Consider the following 21,170-nt stretch of genomic DNA (forward strand, 5'->3'; position numbering starts at 1 on the left):
TGGGTCATCCTTTTGTAAAGTATTATTCCCATACCCATCTGAGGAATTGTCTACACACACAAATTTTCTGTACTGATTTAACTATACTGGTTTGCAACCTGTTTTCTTGAGGCACAGCATGCAGTTAAACTAGTATAGCTTATTCATATATATTCAGGGGAGTAAGCTAGACCAATATAATTGCATGCCCACTAGTGGTTCTATTGCTTTAACCATTTTTTTTAACAAAACAGAAAATTACACCCATAACTGAAATAGACTACATTGGTACAAAAACTATGAAGACGGGTCTGAATCCCTTCCCTGCCAACTTCTGATCAAGCCTCATTATGAGCTTTGTCAGTGATTTACCTTGGTTGGTTAATTAATGTATATTGCTGTTTCTTAGAAATACTACTGTGGTTCATAGGCTACCAGTGGTCTGCGTTGTCTTTTAAATTTGAAGCTTACCCTGGGCTTTAGACTATGACTTTTTATGTTAAAGATTAAATAGATTGACCATATAAGTCGTCATAGAATTGGGGAATCATAGATAAGGGAATCCAAGGGAAGCAGTGGGGGCAAAAGATCTATCTGGCTTTAAGATTAAACTCGATAAGTTTATGGAGGAGATGGTATGGTGGGATAACATGTTTTTGGTAATTAAATATTCATGGTAAATAGGCCCAATGGCCTGTGATGGGATATTGGATGGGGTGGGATCTGAGTTACCCAGGAAAGAATTTTCTGTAGTATCTGGCTGATGAATCTTGCCCATATGCTCAGGGGTTAGCTGATAGCCATATTTGGGGTCGGGAAGGAATTTTCCTCCAGGGCAGATTGGAAGAGGCCCTGGAGGTTTTTCGCCTTCCTCTGTAGCATGGGGCACGGGTCACTTGCTGGAGGATTCTCTGCTCCTTGAAGTCTTTAAACCACGATTTGAGGACTTCAATAGCACAGACATAAGTGAGAGGTTTTTTGCAGGAGTGGTGGGTGAAATTCTGTGGCCTTCATTGTGCAGGAGGTCAGACTAGATGATCATAATGGTCCCTTCTGACCTAAATATCTATGAATAATACTTCCAAACAAAAGCAATATCCACAATAAGCCTTTACTATTCTCTGTACATATTCCAGCAGCCTGCCCCTCCTCTAAAATCCAGGAAGTAACATACGGGTTGTTTGGTGTTACTGGAAAGCTAACAATTCATGTTCTGACAGAGCAAACAGGAGAGCGTATTTGGAATTCATCATTAGAAAACACCCTGCTAGGAGCTTTCCTACTACATCCTTTTTTAATACATCTTGAGGGGACAGGAACTCTGTTGTTTCCACTAATTGCATCTGCAACAGTATCCCAGACAGGAGGAGGGGCTGTGCCTCAAGTAACCAAGTCTTAAATTGTTTCATGTTTATAGATTAAAATGAACACCTTAAACTCTATCCAGAAGCTAAAAGGCAGCCAGTGGAGATTATGGAGTACCAGAGTAAAGTGTTCTCTCTATGTCGTCGTGCTTAATAAGGAGTTGGCCACAATGTGCACTGGCATCAGCTGCCAGATTGTCTCATGGTATAGTCATGTGTATAGTGCACTAGAGGTGTCCTCTAGGTCGGTGCTTCTCAAGCTATCTGATGTGGGGGACCGGCAATTTTTTTCTTCCAGTGTGCTTGCAGACCGGCAGCCGATGGCTTGCGGACCGGCAGCGATCCACGGACCACCACTTTGAGTAGCACTGCTCTAGGTGACAGGAGTGTGAATAATGGTTAAAATAGAGCCTCATGGTAGTAGTTTAATTAGTCAAGATGTTGCAGTGAATGGACTAAGGCTTTGTCTACACTGCAACTTCGTCGGCAAAACTTCATTGGCAAAATCGCCGGTGTGAACAGCACCACAGCTGCCACTCGGGGGGAGGGAGTGGAAGTCTTTGGTCTGCAGGACAGCTTTCTCCTGCTGACAAACAGCAGATACACTGCGTGCCTTTTAGCGGCACGGCTGTGACAGCACAGCCGTGTTGCTAAAAGCAGGGTAGTGTAGACAAAGCCTAAGGCTATGTCTACACTAGAGATCTTACAGTGGCACAGCTGTACTGCTGCAACTGCACCGCTGTAAGGTCTCCCATGTAGCCACTCTATGCCAGTGGGAGAGATCTTCCACTGGCATAATTAAACCACCACCAACAAGCGAGGATAGCTATGTTGGTGGGAGAGTGTTTCCTGCCAACATAGCGCTGTCCACACCAGCACTTTTGTTAGGGAAACTTGTTGGTCAGGGGGATTGTTTTGTGTTTTGTTGTTTTTTCCCACACCCATGACCAACAAAAGTTGTACCAGCAAAAGTGCTAGTGTAGACACAGCCTAAGATAGGCTCTGTAAATTTCTTAAGCAACAAGTTTAAAATGAGTTCCTTTTTAGACTTGTTTGAAAACTTAAGGTTAGTACAGAACTATGGGAAAAATGCAGATTATTTCTAATAATATGGAATAGTGTACTAACTAACTAAGAATACATGAACTTAAGCTCAACTTTTTTCCCAAAGTATCTTTAAGAAATACCTGTTTAGTATTTTCAATGTTGTGAACTGTTCCGATGGTCTTTCAGTGAGCTGCCATTTTATTGATGCTTCCTGGTAAGAAGTACATAGTGCTGATGTAGTTTGTGCTAAATGAAGTGGCTGCCCAGCCGACAAACAAAGAAAACTGAACTGTAGAGAGAACCTCTATGCTGCAATAGTGTAGAGATTGTGGATGAAGGTGGTGATTGTATCTTAAAAACGTCCAGGGCATCAGCAGAGAATAAAATAAAAAAGCTTGCTTTTACAGTTACATGGCGAACTGCATTTTAGAGCCCTTTGCAGACCCTTTCAACAGCCCCCCCTCAGGTTGCATGCTTGGCTTCCTGCACCTCTCAGGGGTGGAATACTGTGGTTCAGCCACTCTTGGACTCGATCTCTGGATTACAGTCTCCCTATTTCCCAACTGTGTAAACGTGACTGGCCCAACTGTATTTGGCACCTGCAAGAAAGTGTCTCTCCAGGGGCCTATGACCACCATCAAATTAAAATGACTCAAGAGTTCTATCAAAACGTACTGTTTATTCATTCAGAGGAATATAACAAGAAGAGAAATGAAAGAACAAAAAGCCTATACGCCAAGGTCCTACCTAAAACTTTTTCCTTTCCTTGAATTTTTTTGGTAAGTTCCACTCAGCCCAGTGGTTAAAACACTGGACTGGGGCTCAGGGCTTGTTCCTGGCTCTGCCACTGGTAACCTTAGGCAAGTCATTTCACCTCTTTGTGCCTCTGTAAAAATAAGGATAATGATACTGACTTCCTTTGTAAAGTACTTTAAGAAATACTGATGAAAAATGCTATAAAAGCTAGGTGATGGTATTATTACTTCTGGGCTGGGAGAAATAGTGAGTTGCTGCATTCTCTGCATTTCTTTGTCAGTCGCTCTTCCAGCAGGTGCTCCCTTCCTTCCTCTGTAGCAAGGGGTTTTTAACAATTTAGTGTCCCTAGGCTGTGGCCTGGGGAAAATTCAATCCTGTTAATCTGGCAGGAGCCAGAATGGCAAGCATTTCCCATTAATAGTCTCCTCCCCTTTGTCCCTCCCCCTTCTCTTAAGAAGCATTGGTATTCTCTCTGGAGGAAACTTACCTTTGTCATTGTTCTGTTTTCTACTGATTCTCCCTACCACTCTCCTTTTGAACTAAAAACTGAGGTACATATGATGACATTCTGGGGTGCAATCCAGACCAGTGAGGGGCTGTCACCCCAGCCCTGAAACTTTGGGGTGTCTCACAATGCTTTGCTGCTGTAGCTCTCAACCTGGGCTCCTCACAAATGGCATACAGGTTTACAGCCCAAGTGGCTGTGTATAGACAAAATCCTAGTCCAGCAACTCTGACCCCAGCAGCCTGTCCAAAAACACCAGCCACACTTTGGCATCTAACAGCCTTGGTTACTAATTGCAGGGCGAACCCAACATACGCACATACTCTACTAGACAGTCCAGATATATTAGGTTCATTTCCTCTCTAAGGGGATCAATATATAACAGCTTGCCACCATAAATGGAGATTCCTGTACAGTTCAACCCGTGATTAGTTTTGATTAAAGAATAAAACAAGTTTATTTAACTATAAAGATTTCAAATGAGTACAGGTATAAGGCATTAAAGTCAGAAATGGTTACAAGAGAAAGAAAGATAAAACACTTTCTAAACATAAACTAGATTGGTTCAAGGTAAAATTCTTACCACAGATTCCCAGTGACACTGCTGACCAAATTTTCAAGTCAGTATCTGCTTCCAAAGTCCATATGCTGTTTCTTTTGTAGTCTTAGGTGGAAAAGAGAGAGATGGGTAGGGAGAGAGAACAGTGGTGTGCTTGCCCTTCCCTTTTATAGTTGTCACCCTTTGAAATGCATTTTCCTGAGGGTTATCCCTAGATAAAGTTCCTACCAGCTGTGGAGATGGAGATATGGGGTCTTGTTGTGAAAGAGGTTTCATGCTGCTGTTTGCTAAAGTGCAGGTTTGCCTTCTCTCTCTCTCTCTTGCTGTCTCAAGGACCTTGCTTACTACTTATATGTAAATTGAGGTAAATACACATTTCTTTGTTTAAGACCTGCTTGACCAGTTGTTGTGCCTAATCAAGGATGGCGATTTGTAAAACTTCTTTTTAAAAAGAGACTAAGGTGAAAATTGTTTTTACATTAAAAATAGACTTGAATAAATATAATAGGAACAAGTATAGAAATTATGTTTTGAGAAAGTTTTGTAAAGCCTTGGGAACCAACAAAATTGCACTGTCATTGAAATATATAAAATATTAAGTGTTGGACACAATGCAGGGTTAGTCTTTTTTTGGCAAAGGTACAACAGTTGCACATGTAATAAAAGACAGGAATGAGTGACTGTACAAATGAATTACATGCAGTTTTTCATTAATCTTGCTCTTGAGAGTCCACAGGCAGGTCTCTTGCATGGTGAAGTATAGGAATAACTGGATTTGATTATTTTTCATAGACCTTGAGGATTTTAGACACTACCTTGAAAAGCGTTTTGATTTTGAACAAGTTACCGTAAAAAAATTCAGAACCTGGGCTGAGAGACGACAGTTCAACCGTGAAATGAAGCGGAAGCAGGCGGAGTCTGAGCGGCCTATTCTGCCAGCCAATCAGAAACTCATTACCTTGTCTGTGCAAGATGCACCTACAAAGAAAGGTAAGTTTCATCGAGTTGGAGTTAGAATTTTGAAATTTGTCATTTTCCAATATTAAATTTGACTTAAAGTATGGAAAGTGTTGATTTCTATATGGTCCCATGATTTTAGGAAGTACTGGAAGTTTATAGTCTTGGTTCTGTTTTTGTACCTACTATGGTCATTGGAAAAAGTATTGTCAAAACACATTTACTATAAAAAGAAAAGGAGGACTTGTGGCACCTTAGAGACTAAGAATTTTATTTGAGCATAAGCTTTCGTGAGCTACAGCTTATGCTCAAATAAATTTGTTAGTCTCTAAGGTGCCACATGTCCTCCTTTTTCTTTTTGCGGATACAGACTAACACAGCTGCTACTCTGAAACCTGTCATATTTACTATAGAAAACATTGTGTAGAAGGTACACATTTTTGCTTACATTGTGAATCATTAATGAAATGTCATCTTCACAGCCTCTGTTCTGAATCAGTTAATGACAATAATTTTTTTAAAAACATTTTTTTGTTTAAAAATCACCAGTTACAGGTAATAGGGTGTTTGTAATTCGTCCTTAAGACCTTTATCTTTTTTGCTCAGTCATTCCTTTTCTACTGCTCTAGGTTTATAATGCTCTTATGCTATATGATGTAATGATATTTATTTTGCAATTTAAATTTGCGTCATACTGAGCAGTAAGTTCTAAAGAATGGTTCTTTCAGCCGTATTGAACTTAATAATAGATGGTACCTACTTTTCTGACAGCATCCAAAAACGCATTGAGCACTTTGGCTGCAGTAGCTGGGAATCTTACAACACACTAAAGGCTAATGAGCCTGCTGTCCTGCATGGAAGACTCTGCTTGACTTAGGAAAGATTGTAGGATATGCTCTAATTTAATTTATACTGGTTGCTTTGGACATAGGTGGTGAAGCCTTTTCTTATGCTATAAGGGAAATAACTGCGGATCTCCTTGTAAAAGGACTAGCTTTTCCAAGTTCTTTTCTGTTGCCTGCAACTCCTGCACTTGCAAATAAAGTAAAACAGAATTCTACAAGGGAGGATTTTGATTGACTTCTAACCTTATTTCAGGTCATAAGTGCTGTGGCAGAGCTGAAATTGTAGAATATTTTTGTTATAGCCAGATGATGCCACATTTTAAGTATCTGTTTTTGTCAGGAGAGAAATAGCATATGATGCATTTCTGAAACCAACTTAAAAATAACTCATTTTAAAAAAAACTAATTTGTACTCTGTGCTTGCCAGAAATAGTTCAAGAGACGTAAGGATGGGCCAAACATATACATAAAATATTAGTGGAAGAGATGTTGTAAACTGTTGCCTTAATATGGCGCACAGTTTTCTTTGAGTAGATGCAGCCATGTATTCCCTTCGGGTGTGTACACGTCCAGCATGCCAGAACCAGAGAATTTTCTCTAACAGTACCCATAGAGGTAAGAGTTCCTTCTTACCATCCATGGCTGCAGTTTGAGCTATGTATGGCTTTCGCCTCACAATCCCTCTATTTTAGTGATTTTTCTAGTTGTATATAGTTAATTAGTATAGTTTAGGTTTCAGAGTAGCAGCCGTGTTAATCTGTATTCGCAAAAAGAAAAGGAGTACTTGTGGCACCTTAGAGACTAACCAATTTATTTGAGCATAAGCTTTCATGAGCTACAGCTCACTTCATCGGATGCATACTGTGGAAAGTGTAGAAGATCTTTTTATACACACACAGCATGAAAAAATACCTCCCCCCACCCCACTCTCCTGCTGGTAATAGCTTATCTAAAGTGACCACTCTCCTTACAATGTGTATGATAATCAAGGTGGGCCATTTCCAGCACAAATCCAGGGTTTAACAAGAACGTCTGGGGGGGGGGGGGGGGGAGGAATAGGGTTATTGTAAGGAGAGTGATCGCTTTAGATAAGCTATTACCAGCAGGAGAGTGGGGTGAGGGGAGGTATTTTTTCATGCTTTGTGTGTATAAAAAGATCTTCTACACTTTCCACAGTATGCATCCGATGAAGTGAGCTGTAGCTCACGAAAGCTTATGCTCAAATAAATTGGTTAGTATAGTTTAGTTTGATTTAGCGTTAGCTGTAATTTAAGTATTTCCCTGGTGATGCCTTCACCAGAGTTTAAACATTGTCCATTGTGTGGGGGGGGGGGGGGGGGGGCGTGGGCGGGTGATCCTCAACAACGATCCCCACATGTGATACTTGCTGTGCCTAGGCACAGCCCCTATCAAGGAGTGGTGTTCAATTTGCAGATCATTGACCAAACTGACACAGGTGGTGAGGGATCTTTGTCTGAAGCAGCAACAGCTCAAACAGGCCATTTGGCCTGCTTCAGTGATGAGGCCCTTGTCAGATCAGAGGTTGCCATCACTTTCTGAGTGTGCTGCTGCTCGTATCCAGGAACTGGCACCCTCCAAAGAGATGGAGGAGTCCTGCCCTGTTGAGTGTGCTGAGATAAAGGTTGCATAGGACTGACCTGAGGCAGCTCCAGGTTGCATGGGGACTCCTCTGCATGCCCCAGAAGGAGGGCAGATTGGCACAGGGTGAATGCCAATGCATGGGTTGGAGCAGGTCCCATCAACCGCACCCCAGTACCATGCAAGGAGATCAGAGACCCCCATAGCATTGACTCTGTTTCCAGTCCCCGGGCATCTGTTGCGTCTGGTACCGATGAGGTGACTAGCACCAGCTGTTTCTGCGTCGGCAGTGTCTCAGGCAGCAACGGACCTCCTCTGCCTTTGTCCCAACCTAACCCTTGGTCCACAACTTTAACAGGGCTGTGGCTTTGATAGCCCTGTTGACTGGGCAGGCAGCTGAACCTCTGAGTCTGTCAACACTGTACACTGAGGATTCCCTTTTACAGTCATTGGAAGAGAGGCTGGTGCAAGGCTTGGTGCAAGGGAGCTCCCCAGCACCAGGAATGTCTTTGGCACTCCTGCAACTGGTGTCACCGATGTTACCCTGGTAGCAGTCACCGCCCTGCGCATCAGCACTATCAGTTCCTTTGGCATGGCTACTGTCTTCAGGATCAATACCGCTTCCAGTACCGAAACAATGAAGGCATACTTGGTGCCTCTGGTACCATTTCCACCATCAGCGCCAGCTTCCTCATCATTCTGGGCTATGGACTCACTAGTCAGACCAGTTGCTCGCACCCTCAGGGCTTGCTCCATCTTTATCCCCTGAAGCCTGGAACTCTTTGGCGTCTAGGGGCTGTTCATGGAGTGCTCTGGGTACCAGGATCAGCGCTCTTCTTACTATCAGGTTGGGGGTCCCTGGCCTTGCATCTACAGGCTACCAAGGGCCTATCCATACCAGTAGCCTCCAGGAGAAGAGGAGGTGCTACTCCTCCTCATCTCGCCCAAAGGCAAGATCACTGACCAGATCTGTGGCATTGACTGTCGATCCACCACAGGCACTGGTAAGCCTCCAGCATCATTCTGTGCAGGCCCCTCAGTCCTAGAGCAGGATCCAGAACAGTTAACCGCTTCATCTTCATCCCTGGATGAATCTGTGATGCCTGGCTCTTCCTCCACTTCGGTATTTCAAAGTGTATCAGCACCTTTTGCAGTCAGTGGCCGCTTCTCTAGGTATCTAAGCGGAGTTCATGAAGGAGAACATCCACAAGTTAGTGGATATCCTACAGCCAACTGCGCCTGGGAGAGTCGTCCTTCCTATTAGCCGGCTCAAAGAACACATTGTTAAGGTCCTCTAGAGCATGTTAACTTCAGTACCACCTGTGATAAAGCACATGGAGAAGCGCTACTTTGTTCTGGTGCAAAGATTTGAATTTTCACTCCCATCTGGCCTCAGATTCACTGGTCAAAACCATGGTGAACAAGACAGGTTTAAATCCACTCTCAAGGAAAAGGACTCTAAACAAATTGACTTAAGGGCAAGAAGATTTACACTTCGTTTTCCTTGCAGGGGTAAATTGCTAACCAGCAGGTTTTGCTGTTTCAAGTACAGCTATGTCTTAAGTTTGCAGACAGGCTGCCTGAAGCCTCAAGAGCAGAATTTCAGGCATTTGTCAGTGAAGGCTGCTTGGTAGCTAAGATACTTCAGCCACAGTGATGGTCTAGGCAATGATCATGAGAAGGGTTTCCTGGCTGCAGAATTTGGGCATTGCTCCCAAAGTGCAGTAGGCCATAAAGGATTTGCCCTTTGATGTCAAGCACTGTTTTCGGACAAGGCTGATGAGACTCTGCACTCCTTCAAGGACTCCTAGGCTACCCTTTGATCTTTGGGAGTGTACATGCCAGCAGTGCAGAGGGGCCATTATGTTGGTGGTCAGCAGCAGCAGTATCATCCACAGTACATGTTTATGCAGCCTTTCCCTCCCCTGAGACAGTGGGACTACCCCAGAAAGGGGCATAGATCCCATAGGAGGAAGTAGTCGGAGCCGGGGTTTTGCCAGTCCACAAGCCCTCGCCTGGGACCCCCCCAAGCGCCTATTTTGACTCCTTGGTCCTGAGCAGTGTTCCAGTTGTCATTCCTTTCTCCCATCAAGAGAAAACTGTTTTGCTTTGTGTATTTGACAGCACTTTGACTAGTCACTTATATCCTAACATCTCCTGCATTAATGTGGTGAGATCATACATGTACTGCACAGGGTAGAGCTTGTGTATGGTCTTCTAAGAACCTGGAAAGGGGTGTTTACTAGTAATTGCGGCAGCAAAGATGAAACTGAATAGGCAGAAGGCAGGCCTATGCACGTAGAGCAGATGGGAAGGACTGGCCTGAGTGTGTGTACATATTGCTTTTGGGTCCACCTACTTTCAGCTTTGCTGAAAAAAAATGATAAACAGCAGGGGAGCAGAGAAAACATTTTAGAAAAAAAGAAAGAAAGAAAAAGAAATTTAACAACAAGCCTGTGTGTGTTTTATGAGAAACTTGAACTTCTGAAGTTAGTTTTAAAAAAATCAACTTACACATCCCTTTAAGAGTTGGATCCAGTCCTTCTAAATTCTGATTTGATTGGTCTCAGAATCCTGGGCCATTGTGGGGCTGCATCATCAGGCATCTTGTCATCTTAATTTGGCAGGCTTCACATCCCCAAAAAATACCAGGACACCATGCTTGTATCAGGTTAACAGGATTACTTTATTGGTCAGACTTTCTGTAAATGGTTGGTTGTCTTAGTTCCTTCTGCCTTTTTATTTAATGTAATACTTCATTGTTTTCTAGTAAAATACAGTTTCTCTAGCTCCAGCATGATTAAACAAACAGTCCCTTCATGGTGGTGACACTAAAGCAGTTTGCTTCAGTGGGTATAAATGAAGCAGTTCCTTTGTTTCAGGGGATGATTAACAAACAAAAGTCCTTTTTTGGCTAGAATCAAATGTGATCTCCCTTTCTAGGATAGTTCAGGGATAGTGTATTTTGTCTTTTGGGTCCAGCAAACAGTTCTCTCCACTGTGGAGAAATATGCTGCTTCTTCCCATGGGAATAAGTGCAGCCTTACAGTTGGACCTGGCAGGTCTTGCTGGCACATTTCTCTGGGATAGGACAAGCTCTTTTCACTTTCATGAGCTGGATTTGAAGCCTACGCCCACCAGGGAAAGGAACAGATTCATACATAACCCATTTTATCTTGCTATGAGACAATAACTTTTCTGTGGTCGTTTTGAGGTGCTAGAGTCTGATAGGAAGGAGAAATCAAATGCACGACTACAAAATGGGGAATATAACTGTCTAGGTGGTGGTATTGCTGAAAAGGATCTGGGGGTTATAGTGAACCACAAACTGAATGAGTAGTCAGTGTGATGCAGCTGCAAAAAGGCTAATCTGATTCTGGGATGTATTAACAGGAGTGTTGTATGTTAGACACAGGAGGTAATTGTCCCACTCTACTCTGCACTGTGAGGCCTCAGCTGAAGTATTGTGTCCAGTTATGGGCACCACAGTTGAGGAAGGATGTGGAAAAATTGGAAAAAGTCTAGAAGATAAAAGGATAAAAATGATAAAAGATTTAGTGAACCTGACCTATGAGGAAAGGTTGAAAAAACTGCATGTTTAGTCTTGAGAAGAGAAGCCTGAGGGGCGACGTAAGCCTTCCAATATGTTAAGAGCTGTTTATAAACAGGACGGTGATCAATTGTTCTCCAAGTTTACTGAAGGTAGGACAAGAAGTAATGGGCTTTATCTGCAGCAAGGGAGATTTAGGTTGGATATTAGGGAAAAACTTTCTAACTATAAGGCCAGTTAAGCTATGGAATAGGTTTCTAGAGGACGTTGTGGAGTCCCTATCATTGAAAGTTTTTTAAAAACAAATTGGGCAAACACCTTTCAAGGATAGTCTAGTTTTACTTGGTCCTGCCACAGCTCAGGGGGCTGACTTGGTGACTTCTCAAGGTCCCTTCCAACCCTGCATTTTCTGTGGTTTTATGATTGGATGTCAGGAAACCTCAGTGGCTGCAGAAAAGTGAGTATTTATTTAATAGGCATGTTACAATAATTAGTGTATTTTTCAGTCTTCTCAGAACTTGGTCTAAGATTTATTTTCTTAGTAATTGTTTTAAAAAAGCCTTTAAAAATAGATTCTCTGGGGTTTTAGTAATCCATGTTTGAGTAAACTGCATTTATCATAATATTTAGTTTCATGCATTTGAATAAATGATTGATAAGCAGGGCATTTTTAATCTCAGTAGCTTGCAGTTTTGGATTTTTGTTTTTTGTAGACCGTTTTTCAAAAGCCTGGAATTACTTAAATGAAAGGTCTTTATTTTCCCAGAGTTTGTTATTAATCCCAATGGGAAGTCTGAAGTTTGCATACTGCATGAATATATGCAACGAGTCCTAAAGGTCCGCCCTGTTTACAATTTCTTTGAATGTGGTAAGTCTGCATGAATTCTAACTTCAGCACAATACTTTTTGTTCAGTGATACTTATTTTAATGCTTGGGTATTCTGAAAAGCAGCAAGAAATGGAGACTTTCCTACTAAGCATCTTGAGAGTATACTGTGGGCCAAATTCTAGTTTGTACAACAAAAGTAGCATAATCTTCTGCCTCCTTTTACCTCTCCCTTACGTACGTGTGTGTGTGTGTACGTGTGTGTGTGTACACTACAAAAACAGTGTTACTATGTTCCTCTGAGCTGGAAAAAATACTCTAAAATGAAAACTGATTTAGGTAATGTATATATTTGACTTTCATCTAAAAGGAAGCACTATTGAAATGTGGTAATCCTAACTTTTATTGTATGACACTATCAGTCATAAGGGTAGTGTTTGATTATTTTACTCATGTCACTTAGTATCCAGAAGATCTGATTTGCAGCCAGTTGAATAGCATGTTGTGCAGTATTATTGAATTGACTAGTGTTAAAAGAATTCTTTTAAAAATAAACACAAATTATTTCCAAAATGGCCTTATACTAAAGTTAACGTAGACCTTTTAATTAGGAAATGCTTCTTAAGGTGTGTCTCTACAGGGATAAAAGACCTGCGGAACCACTGTGGCTGGCCTGAATCCCCTGACTCTGGTTCGTGGAGCTGAGGCTGCGGGCTGAAAAATTGTTGTGTAGACGTTTGGGCTCCAGCCCAAGCCCGAACATCTACACAACAATTTTTTAGCCTGCAGCTTGAGCCCTATGAGCCTGAATCAACTGACCCAGGCCAACTGTGGGGTTTTTATTCCTGTGTCGACGGATCTTTAGAATTGTACGGTTTCGCTTAATATATTATCTATTATGTTACACACAACACACACTTATGCTGGGATAGCCATAGTAACTTTTTAACATTAATTTGAATTTTATTGCTCACAAAAATTGGATTGACTTTGGCAAGTCAAAGTTCAAATATCTTCATTACAGCTCTTGTATTTCATGTTGAAGTTGATCCGTATCAGTCTTGTCATTATGGCATTATGTTCCTTCATAAATCTGGTAACATTAGAATTGTATACATACAAATTGACCTCTGAAAATATGTGAATGGATACTGAAAATGACCACGGTCATGTGGTAAGTGGATCTATATTTAGTCGCCGTTAACTCCTCAGGCAGTTGCTGGAATTATAATTTTGTTTTTTTCGATATGAAGAGGAAAAAATAAAGTTGGTTAGGTATAGATTATAAAGTTTCCATCCAGTTAATAAGAATAGAAAGAGTGTAAAGATTAACTATCTGCTTCCCAAAATGATGAAGGGGTGGAATGAATTCTATAGGTGGCTGGCTGGCTGAGTTCCTCTTGGAATTATTATTTCAAAGCTGCTGGGATTTCATTATATGTTTAATTAGTGAAGTTATTGGACTGCCAGGAGCATTTTTGCGTGCCATCTTATTTTATAATTTTAAATCTAAATAAATACATGAAAAAAGAATCAAATTATCCCTAAGGTGATGGACTATATCCTGATAGTTCCTGGCTGAGTCTTTAAACTTCCTGCTGGGTTTATCTGCCATATGAGAGGCTCCCAGTTGGACAAAGATCAGGGGAGCAACTGTCCTTGGGATCTAACCTTCAAGATAAGGATTGGGGTTGAATGAGTTAAATTACATTATCTAACAAAGGCAACCTAAAAATGACACAAAATTAGCAGATCACAATTTATTGTACCAAAACCATCTACCTCGTCTGCAGATATCTTCCAGGTTTTCCTTGCTTCATCCAGCCACACACTCCAGTCAGCCTTACCCAAAGGCATACATAACTTCCTTGCCTCTGCTTTTATCCATTTCATCACATGTATATTGGAGAAAGAACTTGTGCCCTTCCAGCTGTGTGGTGGGCACATAAAAAAGCCATTCAGCTGCTAGATCATGTTTGTTGAAATAAGACCCTTTTCTTCTCTCACCTGTTGTGTTAATCCTATTGGATTTATATTTCAGCTCTAGTTCTTCAAAAAGCACTTTTGATGAACAAAAGGAGTACTTGTGGCACCTCAGAGATAAAAGTACTCCTTTTCTTTTTGCGAATATAGACTAACACGGCTGCTACTCTGAAACCTTTGATACTATGCTTCACTATAAAATGCTTAGGTTTTGTGTTGGAACACTGTGTAAGAGACTCCAAAACATCATATGGAATTAAAACCTTAATGTTGACAGAAATTCCAAAAAAATGTGCTCACAATGTAATACAATCACAGTACTTTAATTCTGAACAAGTACATGAGATGGTGATGATTTCATGGTTGATATGTCCCTTCTGAGAAAAGATACATATGTTTTTGTATATAAATGGGTGAGCGGTGATTTGCTATTCTCTAGAGCAGGGATTCTCAGACTTCACTGCACCGTGACCCCCTTTTGACAACAAAAATTACTATGTGACCCCAGGAGGGGAGGATCGAAGCCTGGGCCTGCCCAGGCCCCACTGCCCCAGGTGGGGGGACCAAAGCCCATGCTTCACTGCCTTGGTGAGGGAGAGGGGGGCAAAGCCAAAGTCCAAGGGCTTCAGCCCCAGCCAGGGGGCCTGTAACCTGAGCCCCGCTGCCCAAGGGTTTCGGCTTCGGCCGCTGGGGCTTGGGCTTCGGCCCTGAGCCCCAGCAAGTATAAGCTAGCCTTGGCAACCCCATTGAAATGGGATCACGACCCACAGTTTGAGAACCCCTGCGAGGAAGAAGTTAGTTTTCAGATCTCCTGAGGTTCAAATGAAGGAGAAAACAAATCTCCAAGTATGGGGCATTCTCCTATTCTTGATGATTTTATTTTTACTGTATGTTTTTAATGTGTGTTTATATTTAAAAGATTGGAATTTTGAAAAGCTTTTCTCTCCCACATTTTAAGAGAACCCAAGTGAGCCTTTTGGAGCCTCAGTGATTATTGATGGAGTGACTTATGGGGCAGGAACTGCAAGCAGCAAAAAACTCGCCAAGAATAAAGCTGGTAACATACATACTTCCTAAGTACCAGCCATTGAATTGCTATGCTTGCCTACTTGTACCTCTGCTTTGGAGATGATTGGTTAACAGCAATGAGTAGGATTAAATTAAGCTTTTTTCGATACTCAACTGAGAGGTGTATTCGTGTATATTTTTGGAGGAAAATGGTTAACAATTGATCTGGGGAACACTATTAAATTTACAATGAATCCTGTCTCAAGCAACTAACTGTGGGATTTAGAAACCTTGGAGAAACTTCAGACACTAACATAAATACTAATCTTGGATCTTTAATCAGCAGATATGAAGTAATTCTCTATTTCTAGAAAAGCCATAAGATTTCATGAGATTTAAGATCATAAAGGGAGTGCAAAGGGTGATCATATAAATGAGAAAGGTAAAATATAATTACCCAATTCTTGTCCTTCTGTGAAATTCTCTGGTAATTTTGATCTTTTTGCTTGGTAGTGTAAGCCACATGAAACTTATTGTTCCAGTTTCCAAAGACTACCATTTGCTCCTTATTTGCTTTCAGTTGTTTAAGAAGTTGACTCTGTTCTGTAATAAGTCTCTGGATGATTTGGGGCGTGGATACTTAGAACTTTGTACTCATCCCTAGATGTGAATGTTTTGGAGGCCTGCTGCTTTCAAACTCTGACTTAAGGGCTCAGCATAAAGACAAGGTATCATATTTTAAAGAGAGCCTAAGTGATTTAGGAACCTAGGACCTTGGCTACACTTTGAAGCCTTTCCAACTTTAGAGCAATACCAACAAAATCCTCCTAATGCAGATGCAGTTATATGAGCAAAATATACTTTTGCTGATATAGCTTAGACTGGTTTGGCAAATGAAATAAGCTGTACTTGCAAAAAGCACTTTTTTTGCTGGTATAACTGCACTTGTACTTGGTTTTTTTTCTGGCATGGCTACTGTAAAAGCATCACACTTCTAACCTTCATAGCTACACTGGCAAAAACTTTTAAGTGTAGACCTGGCTTTAGTCATGTTGACTGTCAGTGGAACTTGGTCTTCTGTGCCACTTTTGCAAATGGAACTTAAGCACTTTTGAAAGTTTGACTTAAACTCTCTTGTGACTCAGACTTTTGCCAGAAGCAATTGTTTATGGGTGAGTGTACAGCTTAATAGTGATGAGTCTTTCAGTGTTGACTCAGTAAGCTTAAATACACTTTCTTAAATAAGTCAGTGTTCAGAAACTCTGTACTTATAAATTAATAAATTGTATACTACATAGAGGCTTGGAAGGATTAGATTTTTATTGGTAAATGTCAATTTCACCGTACATGCCCAAACCAACTAAGAATATTTCCATCGATGATAAAAATTTACATTTAGTTAAAAAAAAATGCGGCTTGAGAACTTCTTAGAGTTTTATTTAAGGATATTTACTTTGTATATTTTGATGTGACGTTGACAATTTGTGTTTAACAGTCATAAAGCTTTAACTCTTTGAATCTGTATGTCTACAGACAATTATTTACTGACAGAGCTCCCCATAGTTACTGACAACTGTGGACATTTAAATTGATAAAAATGGAAAAAAATGCTTAAAAATAAACATTCATATTATCTATATTGAAATTTATTCTTAAAATCCAGTTCCGCCAAGCCTCATTATAAAGTAGAAAGCAGTTTACTTATCTGTGAACTGCAGCTCTGAGAATCTTTCATTCTAGAACAGTGGTCCCCAAACTTTTGAGGGTTGTGGACCCCTCCCACCCTTGGGGCTGGGGCCATGGCTCGGGGGCGGGGATGTGGACAGGGTAAAGGGGCCAGGGTTGGGAGTGGGACTAAGGCTGGAGACAGGACTGGAGCAGAGCTGGGGGTGGGGAAGGGATGGGTGGCGCTTCCTTCGGGGGCGGGAGCCAGGCACGTGGCTGGAGGCAGGACTGGAGCAGAGCTGGGGGTGGGGAAGGGATGAGTGGCGCTTCCTTCCCACCCCCGTGGGGGTGGCCTGGGCCCCGCCACACCCCCTTCCATGGTCCCCTTCGTCTTCTAGGGGGCTGTGCCCCACACTTTGAGGACCTCTGTTTTAGAAAGAAGTGATGTTTCCTTGTCATAAACATGCCTTTGTAGAATCTTTGTATATAGTAAATGTAACCAAGACATTAAATCATTTCTCACAGCCCGAGCTACACTGGAAATCCTCATTCCTGACTTTGTTAAACAGACCTCTGAGGAAAAGCCCAAAGACAGTGAAGAACTTGAGGTATATATTAACTTGACCTTCTGATATAAAGTAGCTTAATTTAAAAAGCATTAGATGCCAAAAGGCAGAGGGTATGTGGATGCTGACTACATAGTGGTAGTTATCAGTTTCCCATTCAGGTGGAAGATTTTAGTTTAAAGGCTTGAAATTTATAGTAACTACCTAGTAGCCAAAAAGTGATAAAGAGGGTGAAGGGTTCTCTCTAGCAAGATCCAGCATCAGTCCTTGTGGGAAATGCGGATCTCTCCAAGCCTTGGCTGCTGGGATTTCTACCACAGTATTGTCTTTAGAGCTTGCTTGGTGGGGGAAAGGAGACCTCTGGTCTTCTTTCATATCAGTTCTTGATACATTTTGCAGTTCACCCCAAATCTGCTTCAGCTGCTAAAAATGACAAAGTTGGCAGCTTTATTCCTCTGACCAGAGTCTCCTGGTTGATACAAGACGAAGCAGGTCTCTGTTACTCAATCCCCTCCCTAGTTTCCATTCTGTGGGGCTTTCATTACCTGTGAGTAACTTTTTAGTGCTGCCTCTGGTATTGCTCATAAATTTCCTGACCAGCATCATGAAGCTGACCTTCTGAAGAGCAGATATGAAATTTGATCTTAGTGGTTAATTTAAGCGAAGCAATAGCAAAATGGCAAATTGAAGCCATTAGTTTGCTGACTTCATAAGACAACACTGAATCCACTTAAATTTGTTTCACATTTGGAAGGCTGTCAATAAAAACTTAAATTCTGTGGAAACTGATGACTTGGCTCTGATTGGGATTTGTCATGGGAAATTGGATTTTTCCAGCCCTGAATACAAGATAGTACTTTCTTTGGTTGTATGTTTTGTGGGGTTTTTTTGTTTTGTTTTTGTTTGGGGGGTTTTTTGGTTTTTTTTTCTCCTTCAACATTACAAAGTGCTGTCCTAATTACTGAAGGAGAGTCCCTCATGTTTTCAGGAAGAAACAGTCAATACTTGTGATTTTTCTTATATTATCAAATACATGGTGCTTGGAATTAGGGGGGGGGGAAATCCAGAGTCACATACAGATAGTCTAATACTACCATGGTAAACAAATTTTGGATGGGAGGGTCTTAGTAGGGATGAGGTCTTTTTCTCTTGTCCTCTTGATGATTTGTGAAAATGATAGTTATTAATGCTTGACTTTTTTCACATGCCCAGAGTTGTTGAAAAGTACATTGGACAAATGTGTAGAAACTTCAGAAAGAGACCAGACTTCAGTTGTCAAGCCTATTTTGTCCCTTAACTCTCTCTGTTAGCCCTATCCATGGGGTTCAAGCCTAGCCCATGGAAGTGCAAGCAACAGCACAAATAAAAATGTACATAAAACCTTTTAATAGTAGCTTAGAGGTAGATCACTATTTAGACTTTGGCTATTTTAACCAGTACATGCATTGGAAGCAACTTCTTGTGGGTTAACTAGTCCAGGCGTTTCTAAACTGTTTCAGTGTAGACCATTGCTTGATAGAGGTGGTTGTGTGACTCCATTTTAGCCATGATTGCATAACACCATTGTGGCAATTACAGCAATTGCTTGCAACAAATTGATCACATTAAATATTCTAATAATCTTTTAATTTGATCAAAGATTAATCACTATCTAATTTTGCTCTTAAATTCATTTCCCTTCACATTTGTTTTTCTTCCCCTGCCTTTTTCCCTGTTTTCTGGGTCTCTTGTCACTTGCATATACTGTCCAGCCACTTGATTCTCCATTGCTTCACTAGACATTGTTGGCCTGCCTTGTGTCCCTGGCATATTCCTCATATGCTAGTGGTTCCAGTCCCTGAGGCTGGCTCCTATTTGCACTCTTTCTTGTTTTTAGCAGTTTCTGCAAGCCTCCAAGCTCTGCTTTGCAAAAAGCATCTCAAGTATCTGTAGAGAGAGCTGAAAACAAGGAGAGCTAGCTCTCCATGGACCACCAGAGAGTGCTGGTGGCCCACATGTTTGTGAGTCACTGTTCTAGTCTGCCCTCCTATATCATTCCTGGTGGGATTGAGCTTATTGTTCTTAAACAATCCCTAAAGAATGTGTGTCCAATCTTGAAATAATTGGAGACAGATACTGATTTAAAATAAAAAGACCGGGATTCACACTAGAAGGAACACTTTGCTGGAGTTTTCTGAGCCTGAACTCTCTGGACTTGTTCATATAATAGAAAGTGGATAGTAGCTCTTCACTGTAAGAAGCTAGTAAACCTCCAACCTCAAGCTGAAACTTTGGGCTACAAACCCAAAATCGTGGAAAGTACTAGAAAAGTGGTTTGGAGGAATGACAACAGTGCTGTTTGATTAAAGTAGAGAAAATATTATTTTAAATTTCTAATATCTGCCTAATTGAGGTATTTCAATAAATACACAGTAAATCATGAGTAGAAATTAAAGAACAGTCATCACTGAGCCCTTTGTTTTTGCCCTGAAAAACCTGAACAGGACAGGCTACCTAAAAAGAGAAACTGAGACAAGACCACTCTGCAGATTGAAGTAATAAGTATAGGAATTGGGGAAGCTTTTATTTTACTATAGGAGACAGCCCAAAGATTTTTTTTTTAATGTAATATTAAAAGCATTAAATCACAGTTGGGAGTTTCGTTGTATTGGGCAACGATGTTTTCATTATGTATGAAATGCCAATAAGTAGAACTGAGAATTACATCTTTTGTGGAAATGGGGGAGCTTAAAAAAATAAGGTCAGAAGCTCTTTCTAATATACCGTAGAGGAACAAGTGTATTTTTCTCATTGTATATTGGGGTGTGAAGGAAATGGTCTGTAGTGTTGCTTGCTAAAATAGGGCTAACTCAGTAATTCTAATAATGAAGATCTAATGTGTAGTTTAAAATGCTCTGTGATGAAAAATATAAAACTTAATTTGCTTACAAACGTAAATATAGAAGAAATTGAGAAGTAGGACACTTTCAATATTGTGCTTGTTTGACGAGTAGCTGAAGAACGTGTCTCAATTCTTTTGTAGTATTTTAACCATATCAGTATTGAGGACTCACGGGTATATGAACTGACCAGTAAAGCTGGACTGTTGTCTCCATATCAGATTCTCCATGAGTGCCTTAAAAGGTAGGATCACATCATAACCATGCTAAAAATGTTATTGGGGGCAAATTCTGCTGTTTGTTAGATGTACTAAAGTAGGAAGGGTACAAGAGTCCCTCTGTTCCTTTCTTCCTCATCTACTCCTACTGAGGTACCAGCAGGATGGTATACCTTTCCAGCACTTGTGAATATCAGTGTGGCCACCACTTACTCCGTCTGCTATGACCCTAAGGTGACATGAACTGCTGTTTAGCTATGGTTTGCACCAGTGTATATACTGCAGCATTGCTCCATGTCTGGTATTGCTGCTCCCCCTTCATAAGGGTAGGATCTGGTCCTTAGAATTTTATATGTATTTTTGTCTGTCACTTGAGAGGCGGTAATGCTGATTTTTTGCAAAGCGGTACAGTCACGTTACTGGCACAGAAAATGAGACTCCCTGTTAGCTTGCTTAATTTTTAATTGAATTTTACTGTACTTTAAGTCCAGATTCAATTATGTTGACCTCACATTGTTCAGTTCAGTTTCTTTCTATGCAACTTGCTTGGTTGACCCTTACAATATTAAGTTTGTGTGCTTAAGAAACCATGGAATGGGTGACACATCTATCAAGTTTGAAGTGATTCCTGGTAAAAATCAGAAGAGTGAATATGTCATGACTTGTGGCAAGCACACAGTGCGAGGCTGGTGTAAGTACTGTTCTTGGTTTTTACTTCCTATGCTTGCTTACAAATTATTCTTCCTTTTTTCTTGTCCTCCTCAACGCTTATCTTGCGTGAATATTTTGTTGGTGCATGCTTATTCTACCCTTCGGTGTATAAATCTTGAAGAGAATTAGGAATATATTAATTGATTCCCTTAA

At 41.0% G+C, this 21,170-nt stretch overlaps 1 protein-coding gene across 2 annotated transcripts in view; it reads left to right on the top strand.

Annotated features, from left to right (window-relative positions):
- Positions 1 to 21,170, top strand: part of DGCR8 (DGCR8 microprocessor complex subunit) — a 46,684-nt gene that overhangs the window by 18,865 nt on the left and 6,649 nt on the right. Inside the window, exons 6-11 of one of the 2 annotated variants that reach the window (XM_074972382.1) lie at positions 5,003 to 5,200; positions 11,928 to 12,029; positions 14,929 to 15,027; positions 17,169 to 17,251; positions 20,232 to 20,332; positions 20,891 to 20,997. In XM_074972382.1, coding sequence (XP_074828483.1) covers positions 5,003 to 5,200; positions 11,928 to 12,029; positions 14,929 to 15,027; positions 17,169 to 17,251; positions 20,232 to 20,332; positions 20,891 to 20,997 — 690 coding nt within the window. The remainder of the gene's footprint in view (positions 1 to 5,002; positions 5,201 to 11,927; positions 12,030 to 14,928; positions 15,028 to 17,168; positions 17,252 to 20,231; positions 20,333 to 20,890; positions 20,998 to 21,170) is intronic. The other variant, XM_074972383.1, reaches the window with a different exon arrangement.

Source organism: Natator depressus, chromosome 15 (genome assembly GCF_965152275.1).
Source record: "Natator depressus isolate rNatDep1 chromosome 15, rNatDep2.hap1, whole genome shotgun sequence".
Lineage (NCBI taxonomy): Eukaryota > Metazoa > Chordata > Testudines > Cheloniidae > Natator > Natator depressus.